This window comes from Cetorhinus maximus, chromosome 5 (genome assembly GCF_964194155.1).
Source record: "Cetorhinus maximus chromosome 5, sCetMax3.hap1.1, whole genome shotgun sequence".
Taxonomy (NCBI): domain Eukaryota; kingdom Metazoa; phylum Chordata; class Chondrichthyes; order Lamniformes; family Cetorhinidae; genus Cetorhinus; species Cetorhinus maximus.
The window spans coordinates 330653-354732 of NC_135883.1; the positions used below are offsets into that span (position 1 = coordinate 330653).

The 24080-nt window shown below is 41.9% G+C and overlaps 1 protein-coding gene across 2 annotated transcripts in view; it reads right to left on the reverse strand.

Moving 5' to 3' along the window:
* ccm2 (CCM2 scaffold protein) overlaps window positions 1-24080 on the reverse strand; it is a 121048-nt gene that overhangs the window by 24663 nt on the left and 72305 nt on the right. For both annotated transcript variants that reach the window (XM_078541409.1, XM_078541410.1), the window contains exons 5-7: window positions 16394-16521; window positions 10679-10814; window positions 6733-6787 (exon numbers count right to left, since the gene is read on the reverse strand). In XM_078541409.1, the coding sequence (XP_078397535.1) occupies window positions 6733-6787; window positions 10679-10814; window positions 16394-16521 (319 nt within the window). The remainder of the gene's footprint in view (window positions 1-6732; window positions 6788-10678; window positions 10815-16393; window positions 16522-24080) is intronic.

Below are 24080 nucleotides of genomic sequence, written 5' to 3' on the forward strand. Positions count from 1 at the left end.
GAATTTTATTGAATTCAAATTTCGCCATCTGCCGTGGTGAGATTCGAACCCAGGTCCCCAGATCATTACCCTGCGTCTCTGGATTGCTTGTCTAGTGACAATACCACTATGCCATTGCCTCCCCACTTGCCTTTGCAGCTCTAGCAACTGTGCCATGGCCAGGTCCAGAGGCCCGTCATCTGACTTGGACTTAGCAACGTTCTGGCCTCCAGCAGTCCTCCGAGTGCCGGGGACTGGGAAGTCCCTGCCTCTGCCTGCTGTGGATCAGACAGTGCGATGTGCTCACCAGATTGTGGTCCCGAGGCTACTCTGAAGCTAGGTCCCACCGAGGTGTGTGTCTCTGCGCTGGTGGAGGGTGTGGGTGAGCGCTGTGATGGGACTTCAGGGAGGGTACCTTCAGATTCCTCTTTGAAGGTTGCTTGGAGGCTCTGGGTCATGGGCTCCATCTGTCACTTCCCAGATATGCCTATGAAAGCAAGGGGAGATAATTAGTGCATGGCAGTGACCTGTGAAAGAGGACACATCACTCATGGCATTGTTACCTGATGGATTTGGCACTGCTGGATCCTCACTTGATCACACCGACCTCACTGTCAGCACAGGACCGGTCCTAGTCATCACTGGCCAGCTGGATGGCTCTGTTTTCAAAGTCTGAGAGAACTTTGATCTCCGGCATCCCTCCACCTGTGACCTTTCCCTCCTGTTGTGAGCCACTTTGTCCTGCATGGATAGAGATGGGGAGAGTGTATCAGGATGCCTGCCAGGCCAGATGATAAATGTGCCTGGCCTGTGTGGGTGGTGAGTGGCCCCATGGACAGGATGAGGACAATGATGGTGTGTGTGTGAGAGTGAATGGTGATGTCCCTTGCACTGGCAGTGAGTGAGGGCCCTGTGAGTGTGTGATGGGTTTGTAAGTGTGTGAGTTGACAGTGACGAGAAGAGTGACTTACCCTGGCGGAACGGAGATCATCATTCATCCCTTTGCAGCACTGGGTGGCTGTCCTCTTCTGAAGGGTATTTGTGCTGACCACTGCTGCCACTGCCTCCCAAGCCAGGTTGGTGACATTGCTACCCATCCTGCAGCCAGAGCGGGGGTAGAACACATCCCGGTGGCCTCCACAGCATCCAGCAATCGCTCGTGGAACCCATCATTGAAGCAGGGGGGCTGCAGTCTTTTTGTCTTTGCTGGCCATGTCTCCCGGGTAGCGATGGTGAGCTGGTGGCAATGAGCGCTTTGCTGGCGGCTGCCGTGCTGCAACAGTGGGGTGATGGCGAGCGGGCAAATGAGCGCCCGCCTACCATGGAAACAGCGTGTTTCACGGGAATGAATATATAATGAGGCGGGCTCGGGAAGATACGGCCTGAAAACCCATTTTCATTGGCGGGCAGGACTCCATTTTACCCGCCCACTACTGCACTTAGTGCAATTCTGGGAAAGTTCAGCCCAAGGGGTCTGCAAAGGGATGTAGATAGATTACGTGAATGGACAAAAATTTGGCAAATGCATGATAATGTGGGAAGATGTGAACTTGTCCACATTGGCAGGAAGAATTGAAAAAACCAGCATGTTATTCAAATGGGGAAAGACTGCAGAATTAAGGTACAAAGGGATCTGGGTGTCCTGGTACATGAATCACAAAAGGTTAGTATGTAGGTGCGGCAAATGATTAGGAAGACAAATGGAATGTTGTTGTTTATATTACATTCCCCTTGCAATAGAAGTAGGGATATTTTGCTAGAGTTGTATATGGTGTCGGGTGAGGCCACATCTAGAGTACAGTGTACAGTTTTGGTCTCCTTACTTAAGGACATAATTGCTTTAGAAGTAGTTCAGAGAAGGTTCACTCGACTGACTCCTGGAATAAGGGGGGAATCATATGAGAAAACATTGGACAAGCTAGGCTTGTATCCACTGGAGTTTAGAAGAATGAGAGCCGATCTTATTGCAAGATCCTGAGGGGACTTGACAGGGTGGATGCTGAAAGGATGTTTCCACTTGTGGCAGAGACTAGAAGTAGGGAACACAGCTTAAAAATAAAGGGCCTCCCTTTTAAGACAAATGAGGAGAAAATGTTCCCTCTCGGAGGTAATGAGTCTGTGGGACTCTCTTCCTGGGAAAGTGGTGGTGGTAAGGCATTGAATGTTTTTAAGGCTGAATCAGATTGACAACGGATTCAGTCAAGAATCTAAGGGTATGGGGGTAGGAAGGAAAGTGGAGTTGAGGCCACAATCAGATCAGCTGTGATCTTATTGAATGGCAGGGCAGGCTCGAGTGTGAATGGCCTACTCCTGCTCCTAATTCATATGTCCGATGCATTCAATACCTCGACTTATGAAGCCTAAGATTCACATATGCTTTGCCAACCACACACTCAATATGTCCTGTCACCTTCAAAGATCGATACACACGCACCCACAGGTCACTATTCCTGCACACTTAGGACTGTGCCAGTCTATATGGTCTCTCCCTATCCCTTTGCCAAAATGCATCATCTTACACTTCGAATTCCATCTGTCATGCCTGCCCATTCTCTTAGACAATCTATGTCCTGTAACCATCAACTGATATCATCTTCATCGTTTGATGCATATTCCAAGGTCGGTATCATAAGCAAATTTTGAAATTTACTTTGTATTCAAACATCCCAAGTCAAATTTCAAAAAGCAGCAATCCCTGCACTGACCCTTGGGGAACACCATTGTCTACCACCCTCCTGTCTGAAAAAGGATTATTTAACCACGACTCACTACTTTGTCCTCATGTCAATTTTTATCCAAGTTAACACTGATCCTCCTATTCCATGAACCTCAATTTTGTAAAGCTGCATTTTGTGTGGTTCTTTGTCAAACACTTCCTTAAAATCCATATAGGTAATATCCATTGCATTCCTTTCAATCTTCTGTTATTTCAAAAAATTCAATAAGGTTAGTCAAGCACAATCAGCCTTTTACAAATCTGTGCTGGCTCTCCCCAGTTAATTCAAAAGGAATCACAATCTTTATAGTGCAGGAGGTGGCTATCCAGTCTGCACTGGCTCACTGAAAGAGCATTCTACACAATCCAATCCCCTGCCTTATCCCTGTAACCTTGCACATTCTTTTCAGACAGCAATCCAATTCCCTCTTGAATACGTCAATCAAACCTGCCTCCACCACCCTTTGAGGAAGTTAATTCCAGACTCCAACCACCCTCTGGGTGAAAAAGCTTTCCTCATGTCACTTCTATTTTTCATACTCCTTTTGCCCATCATTTTGAATCTGTGCCCTCTAGTTCTTGATGTTCTCTTGAGTGAGAACAGTTTTTCATTATTTATCCTGTCCATACCCCTCAGGATCTTGAATACTTCTATCAAGTCTCCTCTCAGCCTTCTTTCCTCCAAGAAAAAGAGACTCAACCTCTCCAATCTATCCTCATAGCTAGTTGTTTATCCCTATAATCATTCTTGTGATCTCCTCTGCACTCTCTCCAATGCCTTCGCATCCTTCCTCAAGTATGGCACCAAGAACTGGACACAGTACTCCAGCTAAGGCCTAACTAGTATCTTACACAAGTTTAACATGACCTCCTTACTCTTGTACTCAATGCCCCATTAATAAAACCTAGGATGCCATATATGCTTTATTAACTGCTCTCTCAACATGCCCTACCACTTTCAATGACATATGTATACATACACCAAGGTCCCTTTGTTCCTGCACCTCCTTTAGAGTTTCTCCCTTAATTTTATACTGTCTCTCCACATTCTTCCTGCCAAAATGAATCACCTCACACTTTTCTGCATTGAACTTCACCTGCCATTTGTCTGCCCAAGCCACCAATATGTCTATGTCCTTTTGAAGTTCAAGACTATCTTCATCACAGTTGACAATGCTTCCAATCTTCACTACTGTTTCCTGTCACTCAGCCAATTTCTTACCCAAGTCCCTACTTTCCCTTATATTCCATGAGCTAGAACTTTGCTCAAGTCTACTGTGTATCAAATGCCTTTTGAAAATCCATATACACTACATCAACAGCATTGCCCTTAAAAACCTTCTCTGCTATCTCAAAAAGTTCCAGCAAGTTAGTTAAGCGTAATTTTCCCTTAATGAATCCATGCTGGCTTTCCTTAATTATCTCGCACCTACCCAATTGACTATTGATTTTGTCCCGAACTATAGTTTCCAGAAGTTTCCCTAGCACTGAAGTCAAACTGATTGGTCTGTAGTTGTTGGCTTTATCTTTTTGAACAAGTGCGTAACATTCGCAATTCTCCAGTCCTCCGGCACCACCCCTGTGTCTAAGGAAGACTGGAAGATTGTCACTAGTGCCTCTGAAATTTCCACTCTCACCTCCCTCAGTATCCTAGGATGCATCTCATCTGGTCCTGGTACCTTATCAATTTTAAGTCAAGGTAGCCTAATACCTCCTGCTCAATTGTAAATTCCTTGAGTTTACCAGTTACCTCCTTTCTCATCTCGGCCCGGGTAGCATCATCTTCCTTTGTAAAGACAGATACAAAGTACTCGTTTAATATCTCTGCTACTTATCTTGCTTCCATATGCAAGTCTCCTCTTTTATCCCTAAATTGGCTCCCCCCTTGCTTTTCTGATTAATTTTTTCACTTCCCCTCTGGTCCTTCTATATTCAGCCTGATTCTCTACTGTATTTTCTACCTGACATCTGTCATAGGTGTACTTCTTTTCATCTTCACCTCGTTCACTCATAATCCAGGGTGTTCTAGATTTATTTGTCCTACCTTCCCCTTTCAAGGGAATATGCCTTGACATTGCTTGCAATCCCATCGCTTTGAAGGCAGCCCATTTTTCAGTCACCGTCTTTTCCGCCAACATTTGATTCCAACTCACTTGGCTCAAAATGCCAAAACGCCTGTTGATTTGGCCCCATCCCCACCGCCCCGATTATTATTTCTAAAACCTACCCTCCACTGATGTTACACCAACTGGCCTGTAGTTACCAGTTACCTTTCTGCAATAAGGGTGAAAGCATTTGTCACTCTCCAATCCTCTGGCATCTCTCTATCAAGGGAAGATTATGACTAGCCCTCCACTATCCCACACTTCCTTTAGCAACCTGAATGCAAGCCATCTGGACCAGGCAACTTATTCACTAAGCAAAGCCAACCTTTCCAGTACATCATGCCCATCAATTTTCACCCCATCCATTACTTCTAACATCTCTGCTTCTTCTGATATTTTGTCAGCATCCTCTTCTTAGTAAACACTGATACAAAATACACTATTTTAGCCTTGCCCTGCATCTCTAAGCGTAAATCACTTTTTTCCCTATTATAGTCCACCCTGCCTCTTATCATTTGGATGCTGAGTGGTGGAAGGGCAACAGGTGGAGGGGCATGCCGTGTTTTATAAAAGTTCATCATAACTTCTTTGCTTCTGTATGCTTATGCCTCCATACATATAGCCCAAGATCCCACATCCTTTTTTAAAAATCACTTTCTCAATCTGCCCTGCCAGCTTCAACAATATACCCCCACAGGTCTCTGTTCCTACACCCCATTTAGAATTGCACTCTCTTATATTGCACCCCCTCCCCTTGTTCTTCCTACCAAACGGTATCATTTCACACTGCTCTGCATTAAATTTCATCTGCAACATATCTACCATTCACCAACTCGAAGTCTACCACTAGCCACCTCAGTTCAGAATACTTCCAAGTTCTATCATCTGCAAATTCAAAACGTGCCCTCCGGGCCCAAGTCTAGGTCATAAATATATTTTAAAAAGCAGTGGTCCTAGTACGAACCCACTGTATGTCACCCTCCCAGTCCAAAAAACAACTGTTAGGGGACACTTCAGCATGCGAAGGGTGGTAGAAGTGTGGAATGTTTTTCTGCAAACAGGTCAATTTTAATTTTAAGTTGAAGATCGATAAATTTCTGTTAACCAAAGATATTAAGGGATATTGTGCAAAGACAGGTATGTGGAATTAGGGTACATATCACTGAACAGCAGGAAAGGCTCAAGGAGTTAAATGATCTAGTTCTATCCCTGTGCTCCTATGAAGCAGAAGTAATTGCAGAGATCTTTCAAAGAACTGGCTCAAGCACAATGGGCCAAGTGACTTCTTGTATTGTCATTCTGAGTCTTTGAGGGTTGTGAAGAGGATTTAGCAGGTACACTGAGTGAGAATGAGCTGGTGCTGTATGTATCTGGAGCCAGATCCAGAGGCTGCTGTTTGAACATAATTAAAAATATCTTCCTACATTAATCCATACCTTCAAAGGGCAAAGTTGAGCTATCATAGTTATCAGCAGTCAAGCAAACTGCAGCACTCATACCAAGGTCACTTATGGAGCACAGACCAGCAAATGAACCATGCATGATTTAGTTACACAGCTTTTATCAACAGAGTGTTGAAGATGATTGGAGGTGCAGGGGCAAAAAGGGCAATGTATTTCAACAAAATCAGTGGGTAACCCAAATTGCCCCTCGCGTTTTCCAGAGCAAGCACAAAAAACGTTTATAATTATCAACAGCTGGCTATATTTGTATATTCCAACAGAAAGAATCAGATTAAAGCTTAAAAACTCAAATATTCTACCCAGGAAAAGGAACAGGGGACACAGTTTGAATTTAATTATTAATCATTTGGTCGGGCTGAATACTCTAAATCAGGCCAAGTAGCCTGTTAATCTATATAATGAAAACACTTTTAATATACAAACTTAGTTCCCACAATGTTTTCAAAGAGTGCTACATTAAGATACTTACAAGTTACTAATTTCTGCATCATACGGCTCTTTAACATCCGCTTTACTTGAATCATCTGTTTTCAAAAGAAATATTAAACTGAATGCAAATCAAATGTAAAGTTCAAGCCTTAGGGTGAAAAACATAAAGTTTCCTCCTCCACTAAGTGGGTAAAAGGTATCAGTTGGTAACGTACTTAGCCATGACACCACTAACTAGGCCCAGTTAAATGATAAATATAAATTGGTGAAATGCAAAGGTGAAAAATATCAAAGAACAGCTTTACACAATGATAAATGTCTGGCATGATACGCTGAATAGGGCAGAAGTAAATTAGTAAGGACATTCAAAATGCAGCTGCAAGCTGTAATGCTTTTAAAAAAGTTTGTCATAATTTCTTATCACTTTATTGCAGTCTTCAGAGTTACTGTACAGTCCACCACTCTTGCCTCATGGTAAATCATTGCAACAACAGGATAGTACGAGTTTCTATAGATATTTAAATAAGAGTTAACAAAGTGAACATTGGTCCTATAGCGTGCGCATCTGGGGAATTGATAATGGAACATAGGGAGATGGCAGATGAATTAAACAGGTATTTTGCTTCGGCCTTCACTACAGAGGACACAAGTAACATCCCGCAAATAGCTGTAAGTCAGGAAATTTAAGGGAGGGAGAAACTTGGGAAAATTACAATCACCTGGGAAATGGTATTGAGCAAATTGTTGGGGCTGTGGGCTGACAAATCCCCAGGTCCAGATGGACTTCACCCTGAGGTCTTGAAAGAAGTGGGTAGTGAGATAGTTGATGCGCTGTTTTTAATTTTCCAAAATTCCCTAGATTCGGGGAAGGTTCCATTAGATTGGAACATAGAAAATATAACTCCTTTATTCAAAAAGGGAGACAGAAAGCAGGAAACTATAGGCCAGTTATTCTAATATCTGTCATAGGGAAAATATTAGAAGCTGTTAATAAAGATGTTATAGTGGGACACATACATAAATTCAAGCAGAGTCAATATGGTTTTGGAAAATGGAAATCATGTTTCACCAATTTATTGGAGTTCTTTGAAGGAGTCACATGTGCTGTGGATAAAGGGGAACCGGTGGATGTACTGTACTTAGATTTCCAGAAGGCATTTGATAAAGTGCCACATCTAAGGTTATTTCAGAAAATAAAAGCTCATGGTGTAGGGGGTAACATATTGGCATGGATAGAAGATTGGCTAGCTAACAGAAAGCAGAGAGCTGGCATAAATGGGTCTTTTTCTGGTTGGCAGGATGTGACAAGTGGTGTGCCACAGGGATCAGTGCTGCGGCTTCAACTTTTTATAATTTATATAAATGACTTGGATGAAAGAACCGAAGGAATGGTGGCTAAATTTGCTGGTAGGAAAGATAGGTAGGAAAGTAAATTGTGAAGAGGACCCAAGGAAGCTATAAAGTGACACAGATAGGTGATGTAAGTGAGCAAAGATCTGGAAAATGGAGTATAATGTGAAATTGTTCATTTTGCCAGGAAGAATAAAAAAGCTTATCTAAATGGTGAGAGATTGCAGAGCTCTGAGATTCAGAAGGGTCTGGGGGTCCTAGTGCATGAATCACAAAAAGTTAGTACGCAGGTAATTAGGAAAGTTAATAGAATATCATTTATTGTGAGGGGAATTAATTACAAAAGTAGGGAGGCTATGCTTCAGTTGTACAGGGCATTGATGAGACCACATCTGGAGTACTGTGTACTGTTCTGGTCTCCTTACTTAAAGATAGATATAAATGCGTTAGCAGTTCAGAGGTGGTTTACTCGGCTAATATTAGGAATGGGCGGGTTGCCCTATGAGAAAAGGTTGGACAGATTAGGCTTGTATCCACTGGAGTTTAGAAGAGCAAGAGGTGACTTGATTGAAATATATAAGATCCTGAGGGGTCTTGACAGGGTGGATATGGAGAGGATGTTTCCTCTTGAGGAAATCTAGAAATAGGGGTCACTGTTTAAAAATAAGGAGTCATTCATTTAAGAGGGAGATGAGGAGAAATTTTTTTTCTCTTAGAGGGTTGAGTGTCTTTGGGACATTTGGATCAGCCATGATCTTATCGAATGGGGGAGCAGGCACATGGGGCCGAGTGGCCTCCTCCTGCTCCTAATTCATATGTTTAACAAAAGTGGCAGTACACTTGTTCCTGTCAGTATGGTACTGGAGTGAGGAGTTGAGGATTACATTTTTTTATTCGCCATTTTTGACTTTCTGTTCCAGGTTCGACTGCTGGTTTGTGTTGGATTAGTGATCACCCGAGAGGGTGGATTCGGCCTTAATACTCACGGCTGGGAAAGGGCAGGAGCAGGATAGGAGAAATGAAGGATTAAAAAGGAAAAAAGGGGCACAATGCACTACCAAAGCTAGCACTCAACTGCTCTCTAGATTTACTGTAATTGGAATGCAAGATTTTAGTTTGGAGAAACTTGGTTCATTCACTGGAAGGTTAAGATGAGATTAATGGATGGAGGTAGAGAGAAACTGTTCCACTGGTTGTAAATCACTGCAAGGGATAAGGATTAACAAAAAAGAATGGTCATTTTAAGTAGTAACCAAAGGCCCTTTGGAATGGTATGAGCTGAAAGTGTCAAGATATGCACAACATACAGCATGGTGGCATAGAAGCAGATAACGAATACACTGATAAAGAACACAGCTACAGCAAATGGGGAATGGTATGAAATACGACTTTACCAGCACAAACTTGGTTCTTTCATTAATGTTGATTCTGACTTGCCTTTATGATGCCCTTTGGGATAAATGGTGTTAAAAACCCACAACAAAAACAGCAGTATTGAGCATGATCTACTCATTTACTGCATGTATCAAAGCAAAACTAACTGTCCTCCACTGTGTATTACACAAAATCTGATAAGTTCTCCAAATTGTGAACTAAAATCATACAATTTTAACCATGGCAACTATTATTACACATTGTAATAATTGTAAAGTAATTGATTAGTCTCTTCAATGAAACATGACCAGCAAACAATCAGTATTCTTTCGACTAAATTCTAGATAATGGCTAAGGTTCGCATCTTAGATGTATTCCCTAGAAACATTTAGATGATCTTAAATGGACAGATTAGTTAGTTTACTTTGGAAGAAATGTTAATATTCCCTCCGGACTGACCGTCACTCATCTCTAAGGGTTAGCTTTCTTTCTTGTTCTGAATATCAATCCTGATTCTGAAATGTAAACATGCAACTTAGAACTGGTCAGGACTTGACATGGCGTGGGAAGGGGCTTTGTGGGGCTTCATTTTCCTTCAAGGTACCAGTGATGTTCCATTACAGCTAGAAACTCATTCAATGTTATTTTGGGACACAGCAAAGTAGCTTAAGTCTGCCCCCAAAAGTATTACTTTTATGCAACTTTTTTTTTTAGGGCCAGTGCTTGCACAATATTGTTGGAGCCCAAACAAGAAAAACTAAAATGGCAGCTTGGGAAGAAATTAATTAGTGTCTACTGATGCATAATAACTAACCATGATCTCAATCCCAATTGAACTTTTGTTGAGGTGACATGCCCCACAGTTTTTTTTTCCACCCCAGGAGCTAGCAGTACCAATGGTTGGGAAAGGGGACATGAGGTTGCATGGTTTCATGGACAGCATAGCAAATATGGGCCATCTTTTTGTAAATCTTTTTTTGCCTCCAGTTCTCCACAAATTTTAAATGAATTCAATAGTTAAATTCAGCTCCCCAATCGAGTCCTAATGGATCTAGCCACCAAAACTGAACATGGCATTGCATGGCATCAGGTATTTGAAATAAATGAATGCTCATAATTTGATGTTCACTACACTGATATTTGGACATTACAAACATCTCAGAATGGATAAAGTCAGCTAGAGCCAAAAGTTCATACAAGTATGTGGAATTAGTTGAGATCTGAAGTTCTTAATAATTAATGCTAAATTATTTAACACCTACCACTGTATATAGACATGTGCTTAGTTGGGGTAGAAGCACCATCAAATATTGCTCTATCCAAAAAGTCTATTGTGGACTCTGTGTAAACAACTTGGAAGACTTGACTAAGAAGAGAACAGAGTTCTTCTGCAGCTGCCTAAAGGAAAGAATAAATAGAAATGAATGGATATATTCCCACAAGTAATTCAAATAAAATTTAATAGTGATCAAAGGGGATAGAAACATGTTTCTTGTAGTACAATGCAGCCTCATTTCTTAATACATCATTATGTTTGGAAGAATATTCTGTTACAGAGAAGTACCCTAAAAGCTAGGACTAGGCAACAGGGTTAATACCCATGAGTCCATTCAAGATTGACTGCGAGATTTTTTTTGGACATTAAGGTAATCAAGAGATTTGGGCATAGTGCAGGAAGATTAAGTCGAGCTGGATCAGCCATGATCTTATTGAATGGCAGAGTAGGTTTGAAGGGCTGATTGGCCGATCACTGCTCCTATTTCTTATGTTCATATAAATTTCACAGGCTTCAGTTTCATGAAGACCATCTACATTTTCATTGGCTTAAACATTTGAACATTTTAAAAAGCGACCTAAAATTTTTGGTACTTGTTAAGTTGGGGGCAGAGGTGGGAGGGGGATGTTAATGCTGGGAATGGAACTCCTCCCATCTCAGGCATCCTGGATCAGCATCAAATATTACATCTTGCAGTGGTACTTCCACGAAGAGTAAATATCTTCTACCACACACTGACCTCAAAAGAGCCCCCTCCACCACCAGAAACTGGATTGAGCCTGCTAGGATTAATTTCACATCGAACCCTGCAGCCAAAGATGGTCTTGCATACCATCACCGGGCTGGATTTGAACCCATATCCACAGAAGGAGGACCAGTATCTAATTCCACCATACACAAACACAGGTGTTTTAGTCAAGTAATTTTACTAAAACTTCCATTAACAGGAAAAAATATATTCTGTGCAGTCTGAAGTAGATGAAACACCAATACTTAACCAGCACAGTTTTCTCAAGTTTAGTAACAAACAGTTTAGTAAGGCTTACAGCCTTAATTTGTGCACAGTAATAATTAACTTAACTCATCAACTAATAAGCTCCCAATTGCTGACTACAAACTTTTGGAAGTTGCTCCTGAAGTTGATCTACCCTAGCTTTTTTGGTAGCACATTTTAGAATGTTGTGATTTGGGGGAACATTGGTCCAAAGGGAAAATAATGGTCTTAAAAAACTTGCATCTTTTTCCTCTGAGCTAGGTTACACATCTACAGAGTATGTGAAGGATGAAGAATTATCCCTCATTCCATATGCCGCACACTCCCTGGCATCATGCTAAAGTAGCAAAATCAGGGTAGATGGAGTCTCCTAAAAGGAAGCTTTAATATCAAGCAACAGGACAACAGTCAGTCAAATGATGCAGGTGCCATGTCCGGTTAGAATTGTTTAATCAATGTAACATTACTTCACATGGTGGCAACATAAAAGTTGCAACTTCTGAGAAATCTTTAAGAATCAATTATAGATAGGGTGTAAAAAAGTATGCATTTAAATAGCACTCGTCTTCAAAATGCCATAAAGTGTTTTACAGCCAATGATTTACTTTTGAAATGTAGTCATTTAACTTGTAGGTTGATTGCACAGCAAGGCCCAACAATTTGCTCAAGCTGGTGGTGACTGACTGAGCTCAAACTAGAGCCAGTTACATTTTAAAAAGAATAGTACACCAAGACCTGGTGAGCTGATAGACTGAATTGATTAGAGTCCATTTGCCTTGGTCAGAATCAAGGAAACATGAAACTTGTAGAAAAAAAAGAATTTAAAACTTGTTACTTAAATGATTAAAAACAGAGCAGATATAAAGGAGCAGGCCTGGGAGAGAGTACAGCAAAGCAGTGTGCGCAATTGCATTCTGAAGAAAATCAATGTATGTCATAGGGAAGGTGGTAAGTGATTGGCTGGTGTGTATTTTTCTCTTTTCCCTCTCTAAACTAGAATATTCATTTTGAATTAGATATTGGGGTTAGTTACAGCAGTAAATGAAATAAAAGTATAAGCACAGAGCAAGTCTGGAGGTATTAATTAAAATTAACAATTTAAACAGGGCACTAGCTAGATTAAAGAGGTGACAGAGAGATTTTTCTTTACATCATGGATAGGCAGAGAACTGTTGCTTGCCATTTCTGTGCCATGCAGGAACTTCAGGACACTTCACATATTTTGGGTGACCACGTGTGTACGAAGTGTCTCCAGCTGTTCCAGCCTGAATGCAGGATTCGAGCTCGAGTGGCAACTGGGATATTGCCGAGCATCAGGGGGCATGAAAGTTTCCTGGATCGTAGATACCAGGTGGTGGTCATTCCACAGATAGTGAGTGAGAGGCCATCTGGAAGTCTGGAAGAGTAGGAGAGGCAGGCTGCAACAGGAGTCTTAGGGGGTCAATCTGGAACATGTATTCAGTTTTAAAGGCTGCTCGGAGTAACAATAACCTGAAGGAGTGCAGCCCAGACCATGACACCAATTGACAAACAAACTGTGCGGGAAGGAACAGCAAAATGTAGAAATGCAGTTATGAGAGATTCCATAGTTAGGAGAACAGACAGGCATTTCTGTAACCGTCACTGAGAGTCCCAAATGATGTATTGCCTCCCTGGTGCATTTGTTAAAGGACATCATGGAGAGGGAGTAGAATATTCTACTAGAAGTGAGCCAGAAGGTGCAGTGCACATTGGTACCAACGACATAGGAACAGCAGATAGAGGTCCCAAGATCAGATTTTCAGGAGCTAGAGGGGAAATTGAAAAGTAGGACATCAAGTCTAGTAATCTGTAGATTACTCCCAGTGCTACGTGGTCAGTGTAGAAATAGGAAGAATCAATGTGTGGCTTGAATCATAGTGCAGGAGGGAGGGCTTCAGATTCTTGGGGTATTGGTACTAGTTCTGAGGCAGAAGACATCTGTCAAAAGGGACAGGTTGCACCTCAATAGGACTGGGACAAATGTCCTGGTGGAGAGGTTCACTAGTGTGGTTAGGGAGGGCTTAAACAAAATTGGCAAGGGGATGGGCATCAGCATATAGAAGTAGAAAAGAAAAACTTGCACAAAGTGAGGGCATTGGACAGTTATAGAGAAAGGCATAGTACTACGTTAGATAAGAGTGGACTAAGGAGGGCTATGAGGAATGCAAAGACAGGATTACAATGCTTGTGTGTAAACGCACAAAAGTGTGATGAATGAAGTTAGTGATCTACAAGGATAAATAGTGCATGTAGTGACAATAACAGAAACGTGGCTTAAAATGGTGAATACGAGGCAATTAATATAAAAGGGCATAAAAAGTGTTCAGAAAAGATAGAGAAGGAAAAAGAGTGGTTGTGATGACAATGATTAGGGAAGACATAGTATTGGAAAAAGAGGATTTCCTTGGAAGCAAGGATAGAGTCTATTTGGTTGGAGTTGAGAAGCAAAAAAGCTAAGATCACACCACTTGGGGTATTATATAGGCCTCCAAATAGTGAGGGAGATAGAGGAACAAATTTGCAGGGAAAATCAGAGATGTGCAAGAACTAGAGTGGTGATACTGGGATACTTTACTTACCCAAATGAGCTGTGCCAAGTGGATCAGAAAGGTGTTAGAGGTACCGGGTTATAAACAGTTGTGTAAACTTTTTATCTCTAAAATGAGCACGCTAATTTCTCAAGGAGCTAATTAGCATTTCTACCAAGATACAAGCTTAATATGTTTTATATTGTCATGAGAAAGAGGGCAAAGGAAGCCATTTTTCAAATCAGGTTACAGGCTACCCTACAAATCAATGAGTATCACAGACAGACAGGGTAGTTGTCTGCAGTGAGGGAGAAAAGGCTGCTTGGACTTTGCAATATAGCATGGCCAGGTGTGGGAGGGAGACAGTTTCTAGTTGAAGAGGCACATCCTGCAGCCTTCTGCGGATTCTGGGAGATTTCTTCTGGTATGACCAGGGGGAAAAGGAACCAAACAGGCTTCACTGCTGGTGGTGGATTTAAATTTAAGAAATTCTCCAAAAACCGAGACGACCATCTTAGACGACCATGCGAAAGGTGTTGTAGCTTCTGGGTTGTAAACAGTTGTGCTGTAAACTGTTTATCTCTAAACAGGGATATGGGAAGCTGGAAGTAACTGAGTGCAATGGACCATCAGTATAGAATGGGAGTGTCACTTTGTAGCTTAAAAGTATGGGCAGAATTTTGCCCTTGATGGGCGGGCGGGCCCCACCGGCTCGGCGGCGGGCGGGCAGCCGGCCGATTGCCGCCGCTTTAAGTGGGCGGGCTGCCCGATGGGATTCCTAAATTGTCAGAGTGCGCGGTTTCACGCATCTGCACGAAAGAGTGCACTGCTTCCCTGAGACTAAGTGCTGACTCAGGGAGATCGCTGACAGTGTTTGAAACTTTAAAAATAGAAAAATAAAAAATTATTAACATGTCCCCCTCAAGATGGGACATGTTAATAAATATCACAAAAACTTTATCAAACTTTTTTAAAAAACGGACATGAAACCTCCTCATCCCGCCAGTGGGTGAGGTTTGATGTATTATCAGAAGCCGCTGGGGCTCCTGGCCGACCCACCAACCTTAAGGTTGGACGGGCAGGGCCTTTAATTGGTTTAGCTACCCTGTCAATGGCTTCAGTTGGCCATTGACAGGTCAGCGGACAGACAGCTGATTGCGCTGTTCGCCCGCCTTCCTGAATATTTAAATGGGGTGGAATGACATTGGGGGTTCCTCTCGACGTCATCCCACGCCAGTGAGTGGGCCCCGCCCCCAGCTTGCCGACAGAAAAATTCTGCCCTATAAGTGTTTTGTCAAGTGCTTTTTTTTCCCATTCATTTATGGGATGTGGGCGTCGCTGGCTGGGCCAGCATTTATTGCCCATCCCTAATTGCCCTTGTTGAGAGGGCATTTAAGAGTCAACCACATTGCTATGGGTCTGGAGTCACATGTAGGCCAGACCAGGTAAGGACAACAGATTTCCTTCCCTTAATGAACCAGATGAGTTTTTACAACAATCAAGACTTAATGACCAAGGAAGGTGTGTTCATAACGTGTTAACCTGTAAACAGGTTAAGCATCAACTTGTGAATCCTTCCAGGAATTGCCAATGGTAGGCTGGAAGAGACTCCTGACTAGCCACGAGATGGAAAGAAATTGGAGTGTCTACCATCACTATCCACAGCTCCAGGCTGCAACTTGCATGTGAAAATCTAAGTTACCACCTGCCTCGGTGCCCTATCCGTGGTGGAGATTCTGGCGCTGTGAATCAGTCTTGCCTTTGAGCAGAGAACTAAAGTAGGATAAAATAAAGGCTGCTAGTCACATTGTGACTGCCTATACAAAGGAGGGGTGTGAAAAGAAAATGCTGCAATTCAAGTAAAAGAACTTAACCCTCTTCCTCAGATACTTCGCTCCTCCTGTGAGAGGATGACACTGCCTACTTATGCATGTAATTTAAAATGGCAATTAAGCCTCTACATTAAGTATACATTGTCAAATTATTGGCCTGAAAACAAGTTTGAAAGTTATCTGACCAATAGGATCATAAATTGTGTTAAATCCATTGAACTTCAGTGTAGTACTTAACTACCTCAAGTATCATTTCACATCATCTAATGTGACACACATATTTGGATCCAAATCTATACCAAAACTCAGTCTGAACTAAAACTTACTTTGTTTTCTACAACAACCACCACCAGACTACATGCTTCCATGGTTCCAGCTCCACTTTCTGACACTGACATCTGCATTTTAGTGGAACCTTCAGTGTTCTGACTGGTTGAATTCCCGTGTTCATTGGCTGAAAAGTAAATAAATATTTGATAATATTTTTGTCGCTTTGAAAAGTGTTTTCTTAGAATGACATTTGTTCAGCTAATAAGTATTGCTTAAACAGGCTGACATAAGATGCACTGGGATTTCAGTACAGACAGAGTCGCATTCTATAAATAAGAACTTCCACCAGGAAGCAAATCATGCATTTAAGAACATTTTTTTAATATAAAGTTCAAATTTAATTACTAAAGCCTTACTTGACATTTGGGTAGGTCAGTGCTCTTGGTGGTTTAAAGCTTTATGTTCCTGGGGTGCAGTTACCAGTTTTCATGTCTAACTATGGATGGACAATGAAGTATTGACCACAGCATAAGACTACAATCACAAGTATAACAATCAGGAGCAGCAAATCATTTTGCCAGAGGGCATTATGACATGAAGAATATGGAATTCTAGCTCAGAGTTGCTCGCCCAGTGCCATAACACTATCCTGTTCTTACTCAATCTGGGCATAATGTTTAATCTTTCTGTCTAAGCTGCTGTGTGTTTCCTCCCCACCATTCCAAAGGCTGGCTTTAAAAAAATTTAGTCACAAATACAGTTGCATAGGTAAGTAGAGTCAAATGTGAACCAGGACAGGTGAATTACTGCTTTAAAAAATAGTCGAAGTTTTTCGTCTTGCACTCATCAGGACAGATTTGCAAGAATACCAAATGAAAAAGGGAAAACCAATTTATACTGCATGAGTAGAGTGTGCTTGTAGGAGTTAGGAGTTTAACGCAGTTATAATATAGAATCAAAGTATCTAAATGCGTTTTTTGGATTAGGTTTAACTTCTGTTAGTGGGTGATTAGTTTTAGAACTATACAATCTCTTTTGGCTTTCATCAATTGCAACTGTACCAACTGAATGTGTAAGAATATTTTACCTAGTCCACCTTGTAAATACTGATGGTTGCTATTCACTTATGTTACACACACTTGGTATAGATGTTTAAGTATTGCCCATTGTGTAATCCTCTATATTTGTTTGATATTGCTTTGTTTAAAGTTATAAGTTCGCAATAGCCATTCCAAACACAATACTCATAGTAAAACATATCATCCAGCAGGAGGTCTCCAAAAAGCAGACAGGCACTTAAAAGTGCCTGATCTAATCAACAGCGCACATAGACGCAGTACAGTAAGTGTCTGATTTAATTAGGTATTCACACTAAATGAGCAAAATCTGAGCGAATGAGCTAATCATGCTTCCTATCCTGGGAGGATGGACATCAGGAGCTGCCCATGCACTGTACTGCCTCACCTAGCCAATCAGAATTTAATCATGCACTGCCTGGAACAGAGTTCAGGGATACCATTGGTCAGACTGTGGTTGTGAGATTTGGTAAGGGTTAACAAGGCATGCTTTTCGGTGGTACAGTATGCAGAAAGACGATAGAAGAATAATTTCGGAAGAAACAGCACCCCAACCAACCGAAGACTGGTATTCCATGGTGAATCAGCTGAGTTCACTGCCTTGTTAAGTGTCACTTTTGTACTTGTTCTGCAATTTAATTAATTTGTGAATCTTGTCTAAACACACTCGTACCCAGAGTGGTTTCATTTTGGTCAGGCCCCCCGAGTCTTACAATTAATGTTAAATTGGATTTCAGAATCCTATATGCTGATTGGTTAGCAAGCGGGCTGTGATTGGTGGAGGCGTTGCCATGGAGAATGCACCAGGAACAGTTAACTGCCAAGCTTTTGTTTGAATTCAAACCAGGCTGACTGATAAGCTTGGAGGGCAGCCATTGTTTAGTTGAAAAAGGTGCAATGCATGGACATGCTCCTTCTGTCTTCAAAGGACAAAGCCCTGTGTGTGAATATATGTAGCTTCTAGCACACATGAGTGAATCACATTGCGAGCATGACTGATAATCTTGAATTGGTTGTCAGTGTAATTCTTAGCACAAACAGGATTAAGTTAATGCTATGCAATCGCGGAACATCTAAGGTTGGACACTGTTTTAAGTTTTGCAAGCACAGGCTGGTTGGGTACAGTCAGTACTTTGCCTGTTGTGAACAGCCAAAGGGGCATGCTTTTTGATACAATCCGCCAGTCACTAGGACATACAGCCCACATACCTGGCATCACACTGGCACTGAAATTCAAAAACCACATTACATATTTGTGCAATAGGCAGAATGTCTTTATGGCTGGACAGCAGCATCCTGTTAGTGTAAAATATCACTCGTGTTCATTCCTGTTGCAACTGCATAGTAGCAGCACGAAACACCTATTGCTGAAATTTTTTGACACACCTTAGCCTTCCAGGGTAATCTGAGGTACCTGCATGCTAACTCTTTACATTCCTTGCACAAGTACACCCAAGTCCCTCTGAACATCAACATTTAAAGTTTCACAACTTGTAAAAAAAAAAGTGCCTTCCTTTTCTTACAACCAAAGTGAATAACCTCACACCTCTCTATACCTTACTCCATCTGCTACCTTGTTACCCACTCACTTGACCTGCCTATATCCCTCTGCAGCCTCAGTCCTCTGCATAGCTTACATTCCCACTTAGCTTTGTATCATTAGCAAACTTAGATATATTACTGTCTCTTCCTATCATTTATAGATTGTAAATAGCTGAGGCTCCAGCACTGATCCTAGCAGCACAGCTTGCGAACTTGAAAATGCCCTTTTATTCCCCTGTTTCTTGTCCATTAACCAATCCTCCATCCATGCCAATATACTACCCTAACTCCATGTGCCCTTATCTTGTCTCTTCACCTTTTGTGAGGCACCTTATCGAAAGCCAAGTATACTACATCAATTAGTTCCCTTTTATCTCCCACGTTAGTTACATTTTCAAAAAAAAAATTCATAAACCCATGCTGACCTTTGTCTGATCATACTATGATTTTCTAAACACATTAAGACTTCCTTAGTAATAGATTCCAGCATTTCCCTACCCATATCATCAAGCTAACTGGCTTATAGCTCCCCAGTCCTTTTGTAAATAGTGGTGTTACGTTTTTAAACTTGAGATCTAGAGTCTGGCAAATTTAGGAAAATCATAACCAACACAGCTACTAGCTCACCAGCCACCTCGTTTAGAACCCTAGGATGTAGGCCATCAGGTCCTGGGGATTTGTCAATTTTAGTCCCTTTCTCTTTTTCTCTGCTGATATTGATTACCCCAAGTTCCTCCCTCTTATTAGCTCCTTGGTTACCCTCTATTTCTGATGTATGTCTTTCATAGTGAAGACTGACAAAATATTTGTTCAATGTTTGCTTGATTTCCTCATTCCCCATGATAATTTTTCCTGTTGCTGCTTTTAAAAGGAGCAACATTTACCTGAACACCTCACCTTTTTGTACTCGCAATACAATAACCAATTGTAAGAGCTCTTGTTAGCTAGTTTACTCTATTTTTTCCGCTAATACTATTCTTAACTTCTTTAGTGAGCCCCAGATGGATCTTTCTTGCTGAATTTTTGTTTTTAAGTAGAATGTGTTGCTGTTGAACATTTTGAGTTGCTGCTTTAAATGTTTCCAACTGTTTATTTTCCACCATATATTTTAGTCTATTTGCCCAATCAACCTTAGCCAGTTCTCCCCTCAAACTTACTGTTTTAGATTTTTGTTTGGGGATTTCAAACTTAAAATGAAATGTAATTGTATTATGATCATGGCTTCTGCCAGATAAATCTTTTACTATATGATTACTAATTACCCAGCCTCATTGCACAATACTAAGTCTAAAACAGCTTTATCCCGGATAGTTGTACAACACATTGTTCCAGGAAACTGTCACAAAGCCATTCTACATAGTCACCTTCCAAACCACCTTTGCCAATTTGATTACCCTTCATATAGACTGGACCAGAATTATGATGTGTGTTACAAGCTCCAATTATTTCTTGCTTAATGCTTTGTCCAATGATGGAACTACAGTTAGGGGGCCAATAAACTATTTCCACCAGCTTTTTGCCCCTTGTTTTTCCTCATCTCCACCCATACTGATACTACTTCCTGATCTTCTGAGCCAAGATCCTTTCTCACTACTGTCCTTGTGTCATCCTTTATTAAGGCGGCTATTCCTCTTCCATTCTCTGTCTGTCTGTACCCTGGAATATTCAATTCCCAAACTTGTCATGTAGTAATCACATATCAGTAATTGAGACTAGATCTCAAGCATTTATCTCTATTTCTATCTGTGAATGCCGCGTGCAGAGAGCGCTTTAATTTTATTATTTTTACTATTCCCTGCATGGACCTTACACACTAATGCCCTATTACAGTTAGACTGTCATTTCCTGTCCCACTCTGCTTGTCTTTATCCAAACCACTATACAGTTCTATTGTCGACTTTTTAGATTTCTAAATCTCCCTACATCTGAACTCTCCCACCTCTCCTAGTTTAAAGCCCTAGTTATACGATTCATTAAGGCACGGTTCACAGCCTGGTTTAAAAGGAGCCATTTCTGATGGAACAGCTCCCTCTTTCCTGAATACTTGTATTGGTGTCCCATGAAACAAAACCTTTTTTCCACACTACTCTGACCAACATGTTTAATTCTATAAACAGCTTGACGCTAAGTCAACTGACAGGTGGCTCAGGTAACAATCCAGAAATTACCTTTGAGGTTCTGCGTTCCTCAAACTCTCTCAACAAAACATCATTCCTAGTTCTATCTACGTTGCAGGTTCTTATGTGGACCACGACAACTGGATCCTCCTCTCTTCCACTTCAAGTCTCCATACATGTCCTAAACTCTGGGCAGGAAACAAAACTTTCGGAATTCCCAGTCGCGGTTGCAGAGAACAGTATCTATCACCTTGGCCATACATTCCCTCATCACCACCACAGTCCCTCATCACCACCACAGTCCCTCATATTCTCTCTTCCCACCCACCCCCAACTTGAATGGCATCTTATAGCATGGTAAGTTTGCTCATGCACCTTGCAAGGGCTGCAGATACATGGCAACACCACCAGCTGAAGCTCCCCTCCAAGCCACTCACCATCCTGTCTTGGAATTATATCGCTGTTCCTTCTCTGGGTAGGACAGTTGAGAGAGGGTCGCTGGGTCGAATTCCTGCAACTCCTTCCCTAACAGCACTGTGGGTGTACCTACACCACAGGGACTGCATCAATGCAAGAAGGCAGCTCACCACCAGCTTCTCAAGAGCAATTATGGATGGGCAATAAATGCTGGCATATCCAGCAACATCCACATCCCGTAAAATGAATAAAAAGACACAGGTAGGAAGCACCTCGTACCCGAAGGTCAAAGTCAAGGGCTGAGGCTTTTCCTTCGCTACATGCTAGATTTGCATAGCTGCCCAACTTGCAGTCACACCCTCCTATCCCTGACCATTGACCAACTCTACCATGTTACTTAACTCAAGAGGTGTGTCTACCTGCTGCACAAAGCGTCCAGGTAATTCTCCCCTTTCCTGCTGCCCTCCAGCTCAGCAACTCTGAGCAAAGGTTGCTCAAGCTGCAGACACCAGATATGTCTGTCCAGACTGCACTGCATTCCACAAGCTCCTACACATTGCAGTCATGGCACACCAGCTGCCCTGTCATGTCTGTCTAACCTGAATTAGTTAACAAGTTACTATTTAGTGAAATAATAGCAAGTTACAGTCTTGGAGACAAAAGAACACTTGCCAGCTACTGGAGGCAAAACAAAAAAGCAGCACCTCCTTCCCCCTCTGTACTAAATTCCTGTCTTAGTACCCGAGTAATGAAGCATTGTTTCCAGGTTGCTATGCTCCCATTGCCTCTCCTGGTACTTCCTACCAAAACCTACCATTTCACACATCTCGGCATCAAATTTCAGCTGCCACACTTGCGCCCATTCCACCAGCCTGTCAATGCACTCGGCATCCTCAATACTTCCAACTTTTGTGTCATCTGCAAATTTTGAAAGTGTCACGTACACCCAAGTGTGTGTGTATGTATGTCAAGAAAGTCAGTGCTTCTGGTACTGATCCCTGGGGAACACCACTGCATAGCTTCCTCCAGAACAAAAAACAACGGTTTGCCACTACTGTTTCCTGTCACTCAACCAACTTTGCATCCAGGCCTCCACTTTCCCTTTCATTCCATGGGGGTTCAACTTTGTTGACGAGGCTATTGTGGCACTGTGTATTTTGGAAGTCCTTATACACCACATCAATTGAGCTGGCAATTCCTGAAAGACTTAGCTGGCAGGCAAGAGAAACAACACGAGGGAATAATCTGGAAAAACTCAGCAAGTCTGGTAGCATCTGTGGAGAGAGAAACAGAATTAATGTTTCACTGCCAGACCTGTGTTTTTCCATCACTTTTTGTTTTTTTCAGATTTCCAGCATCCGCAGTTTTTTGCTTTCATCTGAGGGAATAATCTATTTGGCTTTGTCCTCATCAATCTACCTGTTGCACATGCAGCTGCCCATGATTGCATTGAAAGGAGTGACCACCGTTCAGTCAAAACTAAGTACCTTCTTCATACTGAGGACATCCACCATCACAGCATAACAACTGCCATGTGACAGGTGGGATAGAAAGGAAGGTGGCCTAGTAGCTAAAAACTGGGCATCCATTAAGCACTGTGGGCCAACAGCAGTATTGCATTCTACCACAATCTCATGGCCTAGCATATCTCTAACTTCTCCAGCAGAATCAAGCCACTTGAATATGAAAGACAGAGCCAAGCAATCCCACAACCAATATATCAACATTTGATTTTGTATGATACCTTTAATGTAGTAAAATATCCCAAGGTGCTTCACAGGGCTGATCGTGAAAGTCTGACACCAAACTACACGAGAAGATATCAGGGCAAGGTGACCAAAAGTCTGATCAAAGAGGTATGTTTTAAAGAGCATCATTGGCAGGGGCAGGGTGCGGGCTTTGGTTTTGACCTTCTCATATTCAACTGCAGGAAATTTCTACTCATCCAATACTGGATGTCAATCAAGCAGCATGAAAAATTAGAGAGAGTGAGTGGGTCGAGAGCATTATAGCGAGGTAAAGTTGGGGGTTATCACCCTACATGTAGGCATGGATTTTGAATGACGTCACTGAGAGACTTGTCAGTTCAAAGCTCTATGGTTCTGCTACATCAAGTCATAAATGGTGAACAATTAAGCGGCTAAGAGGACGAGAAGGCCCCATGAACATCTCGCCCTCAATGACAGCAAAGCCCAACACACAAGTACAAAAGGCGAGAATGAAGTGCTCACAAATGTCTGCCAGGAATGTTCGATGAATAATCCTTCTTAGGGTGATCCTGAGATACCTACCATCACAGATGTGAATGTTCAACTAACTCAATTCATTCCACGTAAAGAAACTGCTAGCCACAGTGAAGGCCACAAGTTTGGACAACATCTTGGCTGTATTGAAGACCCGTACTCCAGAACTAGCTGCGCCTCCAACTAAGCTGTCCCGGTACAGCTACAATGCTGGCATCTACCCAGCAATATGAAAAACTATTCAAAAAACTAAAATCCAACCCAGGCAATTCTCACCTACTGTCTAATCAGAATCATGTGGAAGAAGTCTTCAACATCGCTATCAAGTGCAACTTGCCAATAACCCAT